The 12417-nt window shown below is 45.9% G+C and overlaps 2 protein-coding genes across 2 annotated transcripts; one reads left to right on the top strand and one right to left on the bottom strand.

The window, feature by feature from the left end:
• Positions 1-603: 603 nt before the first annotated feature.
• On the bottom strand, positions 604-4941 carry LOC132788690 (inner centromere protein A). The gene is made up of 6 exons (XM_060796207.1): positions 4641-4941; positions 4408-4576; positions 3240-4356; positions 3080-3176; positions 1859-2525; positions 604-1793 (listed from the first exon to the last, which is right to left on the bottom strand). The coding sequence occupies exons 1-6, from the start codon at positions 4707-4709 to the stop codon at positions 1600-1602; spliced, it is 2313 nt and encodes a 770-aa protein (XP_060652190.1). The 5' UTR covers positions 4710-4941; the 3' UTR covers positions 604-1599.
• A 355-nt stretch (positions 4942-5296) lies between these two features.
• On the top strand, positions 5297-11177 carry LOC132788689 (bromodomain-containing protein homolog). Its single transcript, XM_060796206.1, has 4 exons — positions 5297-6721; positions 6778-8036; positions 8098-8396; positions 8451-11177. The coding sequence occupies exons 1-4, from the start codon at positions 5584-5586 to the stop codon at positions 10090-10092; spliced, it is 4338 nt and encodes a 1445-aa protein (XP_060652189.1). The 5' UTR covers positions 5297-5583; the 3' UTR covers positions 10093-11177.
• The last annotated feature ends 1240 nt before the right edge of the window (positions 11178-12417 follow it).

Here is a 12417-nt window from a genome sequence, read left to right as displayed (position 1 = left end):
TAAAACGAGTTGCGCTTGCGCTCGTGGTGAACTTGCGCCAAGCCAAGCGCCAAGTGGTGTGATGTGGTGAGTTTTGCCACCGACTTGCCATCGACTTCAAGTTCAACTTCAACTTGGGATGCCCAGCAACAACAATTGAAAGTGCCAAGTTATCGAATATGTTAGTATTGCAAGTTGCGACTGTTATTAGGCAAAAAGAAGAAAACCAAAAACACGGAATAAGCAGCCCATTTAAATTGTAGGCCCACTGGCCATCGACATTAGTCACTAATAGCACCCAGCTAACAAGTCGCTCATTCAAATTGCTGTTCACCACGCCCGCCCATCTGCCTTAAACTCGTGTTGCTGGCAGTTAAAGCCAAGTCCAATCTTAACAATTACCAGCTAAATTGCAAACGCACGAGATCAAGATTAGGCATAGACCAAGACAAAGACAAAGACACCGCATAGCAATTGAAAATGAAAACTGCAAATGTGCTGTTCACAGTGGAAAACCGCACCTCAGTTACCCTAACCTACCTCAGCACGTACAGTGAAACTCATTTAGGTGTTCTAGAATCTAGATGGACAAGCTCATATATTTATTTTATTTTACTGCAATTATAATTTTCAGCAATCGACAAATTCAAACTTTTTATAATTAAGTTACAAAATAATCTTGTATGTGAATAAAGAATTAGTATTACATTTTTAAGGACATAATACAGATTTCACTGTATTCATTGGCGTAAACAAAAAGCTAGACGAAATCGTAAAGGCTGCTGCACATTCCCTTTCCCTGGCAACAAGCATGTCGAATGTTTTCCATTTCTTTGGCAGCTTCTATCGACTGCTGGCAATTGCAATTGTGGCTTACCACGAGTATTCGATTGCATTGTTGTGGCAGCGGCAACAACAGGCAACAGGCACTGGCAACAACAGGCGGCAATCACGAAGCGTCGGCGGTATTCGTTTTTCATGTCACCTCATTTGGCAGCCAAGCGCGCTCCGCTGGCAAACGCAAGAAAATCCCCATCGACCAGTCGTCAGACCAGACAACAGACAACTCCTAAAGAGAAGCAGTCGAAATCGAACTGCAGCCAGCCAACAGCACATGACAGAAAACCATGGGCCATGACCAGTGAAATTGTTGTTTACTTATCATCTCTTCACTTATTCTCTATAGTATGGTATTTATTTTTTATTATTTTTACACTTTTCATATTTCATTGTTTGGCTAGCGCACCTGTTAATGGAAAAACTTGGCAATAATTGAGCACGTCGACGGCTTTAATAGTTCTAAGCACTTGGGTATTAATGTCAAAACTATAAGCTCAATCTGTGACTGCGATTCCGTTTTGCGGTACTTCTCGTAGCCCATTAAACAGCGGCCCACTTGACCAATGCATTTTGCGGTCACTGGACGTATGTCCAGAGTTTCCTCGTATAATTAAGATAACTTAGTTATTAATGGATTAAAAAATTGTAATGAAAACATTTGGCTATTGCCGATAAACAATGTATGATAATGGGTGACAGCTTTTTGTGCATTCTAAATAGTAATAATAATAATCATAAAAAGATTGCTTAATAATTGCAAATTTTGCCTAACTGTTGCAATTAATATTTTGGCAACTCGGAGTAGCGCGGTGGCGTGGACCACAAGACACTCGAGTTGCGCTTCAAATGACTGGGATCGATGTTGGGGAATATCTGCTTCAGATCCGGCGTGGTTGGTTCCACCGAGAAGAAGCTGTCAATGACATCGGTGGGACAATGACTCTGCATAGAGATTGCAGGACCACGAACGTGTGCTGCAAAAGAAAAAATTGGTTGTTAGTAAATGAATGATTAATCAGGCATTTTAATACAAACTCACAGCGACTCCAGTTGGGCACAGGCGGACGCTTGTGGGACACCTTGCCTTCGTCGTCCGTAGAATCATCTTCGTGCAGCATTTCGAACGTATACTTGGACTTCGGTGGCGGTGGCATCATTGCCTTAGCTGAACTTTGTTGCATCTTCATGTGATGCAACATTTCGCGTTCTTGCTCTTTAAGCTTGGCCTTCTTAAGACGTTCTGCCTCATCCTGTTGCTGCATTTTACGTTGCAGTTCCTCCATTTCCTGTCGCTTGCGTTCCTCCATTTTCTCCTTTTTAAGTCGCTTCTCCTCGCGCTCCTTGGCCAATTTGGCCAAGCGTTCGGCACGTTCTCGTTCCTTGACCTCACGTTGCTGAGCCGCCTGCAAATGCTTCTGTTCACGCTGCTTCTTCCTCTCCTCAGCCAGCTGATGGAGGCCCTTGCGAAAATCATCGCCGCTGTTCTCCCTGGACAACGTTTTGTTCGACGTCGAATTTGTCGTCTTCAGATTTGTTGTCGTGCTGGCCTTCATCAGTGGTGCCGCCTTGGCACTCATTGGGGCCTTCTTGCCCACCGACGAGCTCACGGGCAGCACACTGGAGCTCTGAGTTGGGGTGAGGAAACGTCCCAAAGCAGGTGCCTGCAATTTGCCAATAACGGGAGTCGTGTTGCTACCGCTTGCGGCCTATAACAAAATTGTGAAATTTATGTAAGTTTTTATCTGTATATTATGCTTAAGCTTAATGATTGTAATTATGTTGAAAAGACTTAAATCATCGCTTAAATGAAATTTCATATTTGCAAATTAACAAAAGTCAAGAAAAATGTGATATTTTCTTTTGGCTATGGATTATTGTTATACTATACATGTATGTATGAAATTCATATATTAATAAAATATATCTCGAAGAATTTTAAGAAAAGATTTTTAGAGTATTTAGAATTATATTACAACTTAAGTGTTATATATGAAAGGGTAATTACTTTAGTAAAATGTTAAAAAATTTTTTGTCAATGCACATCCTCAACGGTATGAGCCAAAAAGCTACACTTTACTCACAAAACTAAAAGTTTTTTTAATATATTAGAAATTTCTCAGGCTTTTCTCTGCATTTTGTAAACTAGTAGTCAGCAAAAAACCATTAAAAATAATTAAAAATCTCCATATAATTTGATTCTTGCGTTATTTCTGAAGTGATTGTTCTATATTCTGTGATAATATATAAATAGGCAACTTACCACTTCTTTGACACGCTTTGAGCGCAGACTAGACTGCGCATTAGCTGCATTTTCAAACGCTTCAACGCGCATTTTGACAGGACTCTGCAACAAAGGACTGCACCAATGGAAATGAGATTAGAATTGACAGGCATAAGAAAAAGCACCAAGGCGGACTTACTTGAACAGCTCGTGAGCTCGCGTTGCCATCTTGGTGGCCTTGAGGGCTGCTGGTGGCATCTTGCTTACCACATTTTTGCTGGGTTTAACATCAACAATGGATTCGTCATCAGTCAACAGACTATTCTCTTGGCCCGTTTTGGGCATGCTGCCCTGTCGCGCTGTCTCCATAGATTCTTCTTTCTCATCATCTCCACGGTCATCTGCCACTTGGAATGTGGCATCAGAATTTAGTGTAACTGTGGCATTTCCTGTGGCCACATTGAACGTGGTCTCTACATTGCCCACATTGGGCAGGTTCATTGTTTTGTTGACAACGGCAGCACCTTGAGGTGCTGCCTCTTCAATGGCATCCTCATAAATGGAACGTTGTGATGGCGCTTGCGATTCCTGGGAATTACGTGCTCCTCCATTGCTGCCTTGACGTGTGCGCGAGGAGACAGGCGATGGCTTGTCGAGATCGCTGAAACGTTCCACTTTAATTGGCTTACACACTTCCTTCTTTTTCCGTCCCCTCTTAGCAGGTACTGCCGCTACAGTTGCCGTTGAATTGGCCACCGTTGTGTTAGACAGCACGGTTGTCTCATCCGTGAGCGTTGTTTTCGTTGCCTCCAGCGTCGCCGATGAATCGCAGCTGAGCTTCTCCCGCTTCAACATGACGCGTAATCCGGTTGTGTTAGCTGCGTGGCTGGATTCCTTGGCCTTTGCCTGAGACACTTCCAAGGGCGCTGCTTCAGTGCGTGTGACGTTGATTAAATGGGCTTGTGAAGCACGCTGTTCACACTCTAATTTCACTTGGATTAACTCATCATTGCTCGGCCGACGTAATTTGCTATTTAACGATGGTTCCTTGAGGTTCTTCTCCGAACGTAATTTAGCCGCACGTTGTGGTCGACCGCTCATGCTAGTCTCAGCTGCTGGTGTTCCTGCAACTGGAACGGAAACTATAGCATGAGCAGGAGCAGGAGCTGGAATTGGAGGCGGCGGCATCAGTGCTCCTGTTGTATTGAGTTCTTCCTCAGGCTCTTCTTGAGCCACGGCCAACAGCTGCGAATTGTTCTTGCGCAGACTCGAACGCTGTGAAACAGTCTCGCCCATGGCAGAGGTATCACTTTCATCTAAAGATGCGAACGCATTAATTATTGGGATTGTAATTTCATCACACTCACCATTGTCCTCATTTTCGGCCAGGGATGCCAAACGCTTTGGCCGCTTTTTCGTCTGCTGTGGTGTAATTGAAGTGTTTACTGGCTTCGGTGCTACAATTTCGGGCGCTTCGCTGCCCGATTCTGTTGGAGTTATGCCATAAAACAATTGATCCAGTTCCTCAAAATAAGTCTGTGTGTCAAAAAGGAGGGGGAGGTAGTAAGGGCTTCCAGTTAAACAGTTTATAATTAATTACCTGGCGTAACGAATTTAATTCGTCCTCCAATTTGAGAGAATTACGCAAAACTTCGAGTAAATCTTCCATTTTACACAGCACAAAAACACAATTTTTACTGTAAATGCCTTCCTTCACCGTTTATTTCAAATGGCGGCAATGAGAAGCGCGTCACCAGCCAAACACAAGCGCAAGATAATGTAAAAGCATCGATAAGAGTGTCTCAAATATCTATCGATAGATGGACTCGTCCTGGCAACTCTACAACTGAGTGTTGCTGAACACTACTGCCAGCTGTTTTCCCGCGCAAATCTATTTGTAGTTGTAATTATCGCCGCAATTTGCTGCTTTTCAACTGTTCGAATATTTGACGCAACGCTAATAATATTTTAGAATTCAAGGGAATGACATTAAAGCGGCGGCAATATTGTTAATATGAAATGTGCTCGTTGCAGCTGCTGTTTTTAATAAGTGTTGTATAATACTTAATTACACGCACTTAACGCGTGTTTTGGCTTAATATAGCAATTAAATTGCAATATAAATTACTTAAACGCTAAACATACATTATAACGAGCATTCCTAATAAAATAACTACATAATAAATGCAAATTCGTCATGCTCGATAGAAAAATATCGAGTAATCGAATGTTGAGCTCAGTGTTATTAGCGTGCTGATAGGCATGCTAGGGCCCAACCGGTGCTGTAAAATACTCAAATACATTGTTAAAATTCGCCAGAAATTCGCAAGCCAGCGAAAATTGAGGAATAACCAAAGGTAAACAACACAAGCCAAGTGCGCGCGTTGCGTTAACAACAAATTAAAGATGTATATATGAGAAAAGTGCACGCGGCACACGCAGACGACACTTGTCACCACAGAGGAACCAATACTACAGCGTATTTAACACGCACACACACACAATCACGGAACACACACTCACACGAAAGCAGAGAATAAGCAATGGGCCTCGACTTTGATGTCGTGGAGTACTGTAAAGGTGTGAAAACAAAACAGTCGCTACCGCCATTTGGTTGTCCGGTGCGCGACTGTGATCGCAGCTACAAGACGCTCGTTGGCCTCCAGGGCCATCTCACCAACTACGATCACGACAATCCGCAACCCTTGACGCCCATACTGAAGCCCAATCGAAAAAAGGCGCGCTCATCTCGCGCTCTCCATTCTACGCCCAAGGGCAATGACAGCGGCAGCGGCGGTGGTGATGGTGGCGGTATCGGAGGTGGTGGTGCCACCAAGAACAACGATAGTGAATTTTCCAACGCTGCCCATCGCAACGTTCACTGCAATCCCGAATCCCTTGTGTCGTACAATGAAGTGGAGGCCACGGTCACCTTTAACATCGATGGAAAGAGCGTGCGACTGGGCATCGATGATCCGCTACCCATCGTGGATGACGAAGAGTTTGTGCGACTGGTGGAGCGCGGTTGCATATTGAATGCGGATGCGCCGCCGCTGGAGGAGAAGGCGTCGTGGGCCAAGGTGCAGGTGCCCGTGGCGAATGTACGTGAAATTGCTGACTACCATGTGCCTGATGCTCCAGCTCGTCCGCTGGCCTATTATCGTTTCATTGAGAAGTCTGCCGAGGAGCTGGACGGCGAGATCGAATACGATGTGGATGAGGAGGACTCCGCGTGGCTGGAGCATATGAATGAGCAGCGGGCCAAGCAGAATCTCAATGCCATTGGCATCGATACCATGGAACTGCTGATGGATCGCCTCGAAAAGGAATCACATTTCCAAGCAGCGGCCAATGGCACGCCCACGGGCGTAGAGGTCGATGACGATGCCGTCTGTTGCATTTGCCTCGATGGCGAGTGCCAGAACACCAACGTGATACTCTTCTGCGACATGTGCAACCTGGCTGTGCATCAGGATTGCTATGGCGTACCCTATATACCCGAGGGTCAGTGGCTCTGTCGTCGTTGCCTGCAATCTCCCAGCAAGGCGGTTAACTGTGTGCTCTGTCCCAATGCCGGTGGCGCCTTCAAGCAGACGGATCACGGGCAATGGGCGCATGTTGTTTGCGCCTTGTGGATACCCGAGGTGCGTTTCGCCAATACCGTGTTCCTGGAGCCAATTGGTAAGTGAAACTCTAATCTACTGTCATTCATTCAATACTAACGCAATCTCCTCTAGATTCTATTGAGACCATACCGCCTGCTCGCTGGCGTCTCACGTGCTATGTGTGCAAGGAGAAGGGCCTGGGTGCGTGTATTCAGTGCCATCGGAACAGCTGCTATGCCGCCTTTCATGTGACGTGTGCTCAGCAGGCGGGCCTCTATATGACCATGGACACGGTCAAGGATGGCCACAACGATAGCTCGGTGCATGTGCAGAAGTTCGCCTACTGCCACGCCCACACGCCCGCCGATGCCAAGCTAAAGACCAATGTGCCCGACTTCGAGGACACGCGCCTCAAGATGCGCGAGGCACGCAAGGCGCTGGCCAAGAAGCGTTCGACGGCGCCGGTGGTCTTGATACCCACAATACCACCGGATCGTGTGCAGGAGATTGCGAGCATGGTGCACATGCAAAAGAAGAAGGAGTTCCTCGATCGCATCATTGCCTACTGGACGCTCAAGCGACACTATCGCAACGGTGTACCTCTGCTGCGACGCCTCCAGAGTCAAGGCAATAATCATGGCGTGATTCAGCGCAACGGGATCGAGGGCTCGCCGGACACCAAGGAGCTGTACAGGCAGCTCAAGTACTGGCAGTGTTTGCGACAGGATCTGGAGCGAGCGCGACTGCTGTGCGAGTTGGTGCGTAAGCGGGAGAAATTGAAGGTGGCCTTCGTTAAGATCTCCGAGGAGGTGGTAATGCTACAGCTGAATCCCTTGGAGTCGGCGCTGGGCAAGCTGCTGGATGCGCTGGAGACACGCGACACCATGGAGATCTTTCGGGAGCCAGTGGACACCAGTGAAGTGCCCGATTATATGGATATTGTGAAACATCCCATGGACTTGGGCACAATGCGAACGAGGCTCAAAGATTGCCGCTATACATCGCTGGAACAGCTGGAGGCAGACTTTGATCTGATGATACAGAATTGTTTGGCGTACAACAACAAGGATACGGTGTTCTATAGGGCAGGCATACGGATGCGCGATCAGGCGGCGCCATTGTTTGTACAGCTGCGCAAGGAGCTGCAGCGCGATGGACTGCTGGAGCGCAATCAGCGCTCGCATGTGGATCATGTGGAGGGCGAGGTGGAGCAGGAGTTGCGACAGCTGCTGGCGGCGCCACCCAGCGAAGATGTTGTACAAAAGTTGCTCATACTCGCCGACAAGTCGCAGGTGCTTAAGAATCCCAGCTATCGCACCAAGAAGATCAAGCAGATTCGTTTGGAAATCACGCGGATGCGAAAAGCGCTGCAAAAAGCGCGCTTTGCAGCGGTAAGTTGAAGCTAGCTTTAAATATATTCGATGTACAATTAATAATAATTACTATTTGCAGCGACATGCGGCACATGCGCATTCCCAGACCGACGACGATGAGGACGAGGATACGGGCGTGACGCCGTCCAAGAAACGCACACGCAAACGCCTCAACAGCAGCGCCATGGATTTGGACGAGTCACAGGATATGCAGGTGCATCACAATGATGACGACGAGGACGATGACGATGACTCCGAAGATGATTCAATGGCCGAAGATAGTATCAGCAAAAATGCTGGCCATATGGCACAAACGCCGCCCTGCAGTCCCGTAAAGAGTCTCAACAACAGCAGCTCTCCCGTGGGCATTAATCGAAGGTAAGTAATCTAGGTTGTCATCATGGATTAGTCTAACATTTGTTCATATTCTAGGACGGCAATACTGTTAACGCGCAAGGCGCAAGCGGCGCTCAAGCGACCTTCGGAGCAACTGACAACGCCCGTCAAGGAGGAGCATCACAATTCTCAGTCATCCAGCGCACAGTCAACGAGCGCCAGCTCGAGTTCAACAACGACGGCAGCCACAGCGGCATCCAGCATGCTGAATGCATCGCTTGCGACTGCCACGCCCACGGCTGCCAGCAACTTTGCGTTGACGCACAACAGCACAATGGCTGCCGGAGTTGCGGCCGCTGCAGCAGCTGCCTCTAGCCTGACGCCCACGACGTTGTCGGTCAATAACAAGCTTAGCTTATGCCTGGGTGGCAGTCTGGCGCTGGCCAAGTCACCGAAGCGACCTGCGCGCTATCGTCGCCTGCCCTCGATGTCGCCAAAGAAGTCACCGAATCCAGCTGCAACGCAACCAAATGCTGCGGCAATTGGAGCAACAGCTGCAGCTGCCGTGGAAGCTGTGCCCTTTGAGCGCATACCGGATAGCTTTCGAGTCTATAGAGCGAACAATCAGCGCGACGTCAGTGATAGCGACGATGCGCCCTCACAGTCAAGCAGTCCCTGCAGCAGCTGCTCCGACTTTAGCATGTCCGGCAGCTGCTCGGACTTTGACAGCGACGAGGCGAGCGACGGCGATGCGCATAGCGATGATGGTGATTCCGACAGCATGAAGGGCAATGTGATGAACGATGACTCGCAAGGGGATTGCACAACGGATGCCATGGACTTGCAGCATGCCACACTGAATAATACGCAGGGCAACGGCAACATGGCCATCAGCAGCAGTGACAGCAGTTCGGACAGTGACGATGAAAATAGTGCCGACATGCTGGATGCCAATGCGTTGGCCAAACAGCGAATCACACGCAGCACGCCAACACCCACGCCCTTGCAGGGGCGGGGCGGTGCAATGGCTGCGGCCAGAGGACGTGGTAAGCGACGCAGTAATCTCAGTGAATCGACCAGCTCGACAGCGACGCCGCCGCCACTCATACGCAAGGCCGGCAAGCTGAGATCAGCGACGCCGAATGCATCGCCACTTGTAAATAACATAAAATCGCGACGCAGTACGATGACAGCGAGCGGCGGTCACAACAATAGCAGCAGCACAGCCATGACAACGACGCTGACGAACAACAACAAGAGTAAGCTGCATCATGAACTGGAGGAGACGGCAACGGTGGGTGTGGCTGGCGACTTGCTGGTGCGGCACAACAGTAGCTCACAGAAGGCATCGCTAGAGCCGCTGCAGCTGGTGTGGGCCAAATGTCGTGGCTACCCTTGGTATCCGGCGCTTATCTTGGACCCCAAGACTCCTAAGGGTTTCGTGTACAATGGAGTGCCATTGCCGGCGCCGCCAACGGATGTGCTGGCGTTGCGCAAGAATTGCATCGATGACGTTGTCTTTCTGGTGCTGTTCTTCGATGTGAAACGAACGTGGCAATGGCTGCCGGCGAATAAGCTGGACATCCTAGGCATTGACAAGCAGCTGGATCAGCAGAAGCTCGTTGAGTCACGCAAGCCCGCGGAACGGAAGGCCGTGAAAAAGGCCTATCAGGATGCGCTGCTTTACCAGAGTCAGGTATCCGATCTAGAGGGTCAAGGGCCCGATCCCATCATGTGAAAGCTGTTTGCCCAACTGCATTTGACGGTCAACTGTTAACCTGTTGAATGTGCCGCCGACGCCCCCCGCCTTGTAATTATGTTAAATCCATATTCGTTCCATTACGAATATAATTTCGATTCGCTCTCGAAATTGCCCAGCCATATGCAGAGTTAAGAAGGAACTCGGATCGGATCAGATCGGATGAAAGTGAGCTGAGCTGAGCTGGGAGCTATTTGTATTGTTACTGAAAAGGCCCTCCATTAGTGTAATTCGTTTACATGCATATTTACTTTACTCTATACATATACGATCATTTCCTGTTTTATGGGTATTTCGAATTCGAATACGATTTTCGAGTTTTCCACTCTTCGAATTTCCAATTTACACTGCAAGTGGCAATTATCTTTGTTTCGCTTTTAAACTCGCTTCTTAAACAAAAATCTATTGAATTCTTAATTGTACAATTTTGTAAAGTTTAATTCTTTCCCTTCATCCTTTTGCATAATAGAGACAACAAGAAGAACAGCAACAAATGGAATTTAAAACCTCAAGACGTTTCACTAAAAATCAAATCAATGTTTAAGTTAAATAGTTTTAAGCAAACAAAATCAAGAAATTAGAAAATAGTTAAGCGTATAAAAAAATTGAAAAAAAAAAAAACAAAAATGATGTAAAAAAGCAGCAACAACATTTACAAATAGCATTAAATTGTGTATGTCAGTACGAGTGAGAGTGTGCCTGTGTATATGTGTGTAAAGTGTATGTGTGTATGTCTATTAAGCGTGTTCCGTTTATAATTTCCGTATGAACAAATATGCAAAAGTTTGATTATTATTACGATGTATTACGACGACGACGATGACGATGATAGTGAAGATAACGCGACGATTATTATTACTATTATCATTATTATTATTATCATTATTATTATTGTCATTATTATTATTATAATTACATTGTGTAATTAATGCAAATTATTAGGGTTTAAGTGAAAAGCGTAGACAATTAAGTATTGTAGTAGTTGCCCATAACAAGATTGAATATTGTTTAAATTTAACGGTAAAGTAAAGTGCAGAAAATAAATGTTTTAAACAAAAAAAAAACCCAATGCATTTCATTCATGCTCAACTGGTTACAGTTTGAGGAGCGCACAGTTTGAGATTCACAGCACAGTGAGCGTCACACACAATCACTCGATATAAGCCAATTTAATTGGACAGAAAACGTGTTAAGCGAGCGAAATAAAAATACAGAAAAATGAAAAGAAACAAAACAATACAAGTACAGATCAGCATGCCAGATGACAGATTGGACAACTGGCGAGACGTCGACGACGACGACGTCGTAAAAATACGCAAACATACGAAATAATACAAATGTTTTTTGTTTTGTTGTTTTTCTTTGCTGTTTTCAATAAATTCAACGTAAAAGCGACGCGTCATTTATGGCTTGTGTATTTAGGCTGGCAAAATACGCGTAATCGAATTGCATTTGTCAAGTGTGACTTAAATCTGGTAAATGATTGTCTTGTAGTCTCTGTACATTTAACATATGTACTATGTATCTCCCCATACGTGGCATCGAAAATCTCGTAGACAACAACTTAATAGAACGCCCAAAATCCCAGCTCCATTTGGCCTTAATTACTAATGCAAATTAATTTGCGACTGTCTGCGATTGAAGTTTATTGATGTGGCTGTTAAGTAGTTGTTGTTATTGTTGTTGTTAATCTTAGCTGCCGTTTTATGTTCGTTTGTAGTGTGTTCACTTGACAGTGTCGTGTAGGTCACTGTGCGTTGGCGCTCTAATTGATGTATTTATTTAATAATTGCTTGTACACGGGACAACATGAAACGGAACTGCGTCTTGGCCAGTTAAACAAGTGAGCGACAACAATTCAATGTTTCGGGCCAGGTTAAAGTGTGTCTCCGACAATTGGAGCACGCTTCAAATCGCTCAAATCGCCGATGGAACTTCCCAAAAAAATAAAAAGAAATATAAAAAACAAGTTCGCTGACAATTTCAATTTGGCCAAATGACGTAAATGCGACTACCAATGGACCGTAACAAAGGTTTAAAAAAAGAATATTTTGTGCATGAAAATAAATGGCCTTGGTTCGCGCTTTTGTTTTTCATATTTATTTTTTACAGAAATTCCAAAATGATTAAGAACAACTTGTATCTCACATAGTATACAATATTTAAGGCATGAGTGTGCCAGTTTTGCACGTTCCCCATTTACCCCGCCACTTATTAGCAAATTTACCCAAATTATTCATTTAGTTGTGAGTTAAATCCTAAATAAGCAGCTTAGCAAATTGTTGGTTTTTGCTGACGCTGCTT

Source organism: Drosophila nasuta, chromosome 3 (assembly GCF_023558535.2).
Source record: "Drosophila nasuta strain 15112-1781.00 chromosome 3, ASM2355853v1, whole genome shotgun sequence".
NCBI lineage: Eukaryota > Metazoa > Arthropoda > Insecta > Diptera > Drosophilidae > Drosophila > Drosophila nasuta.
This window is presented reverse-complemented; position numbering and strand designations above follow the sequence as displayed.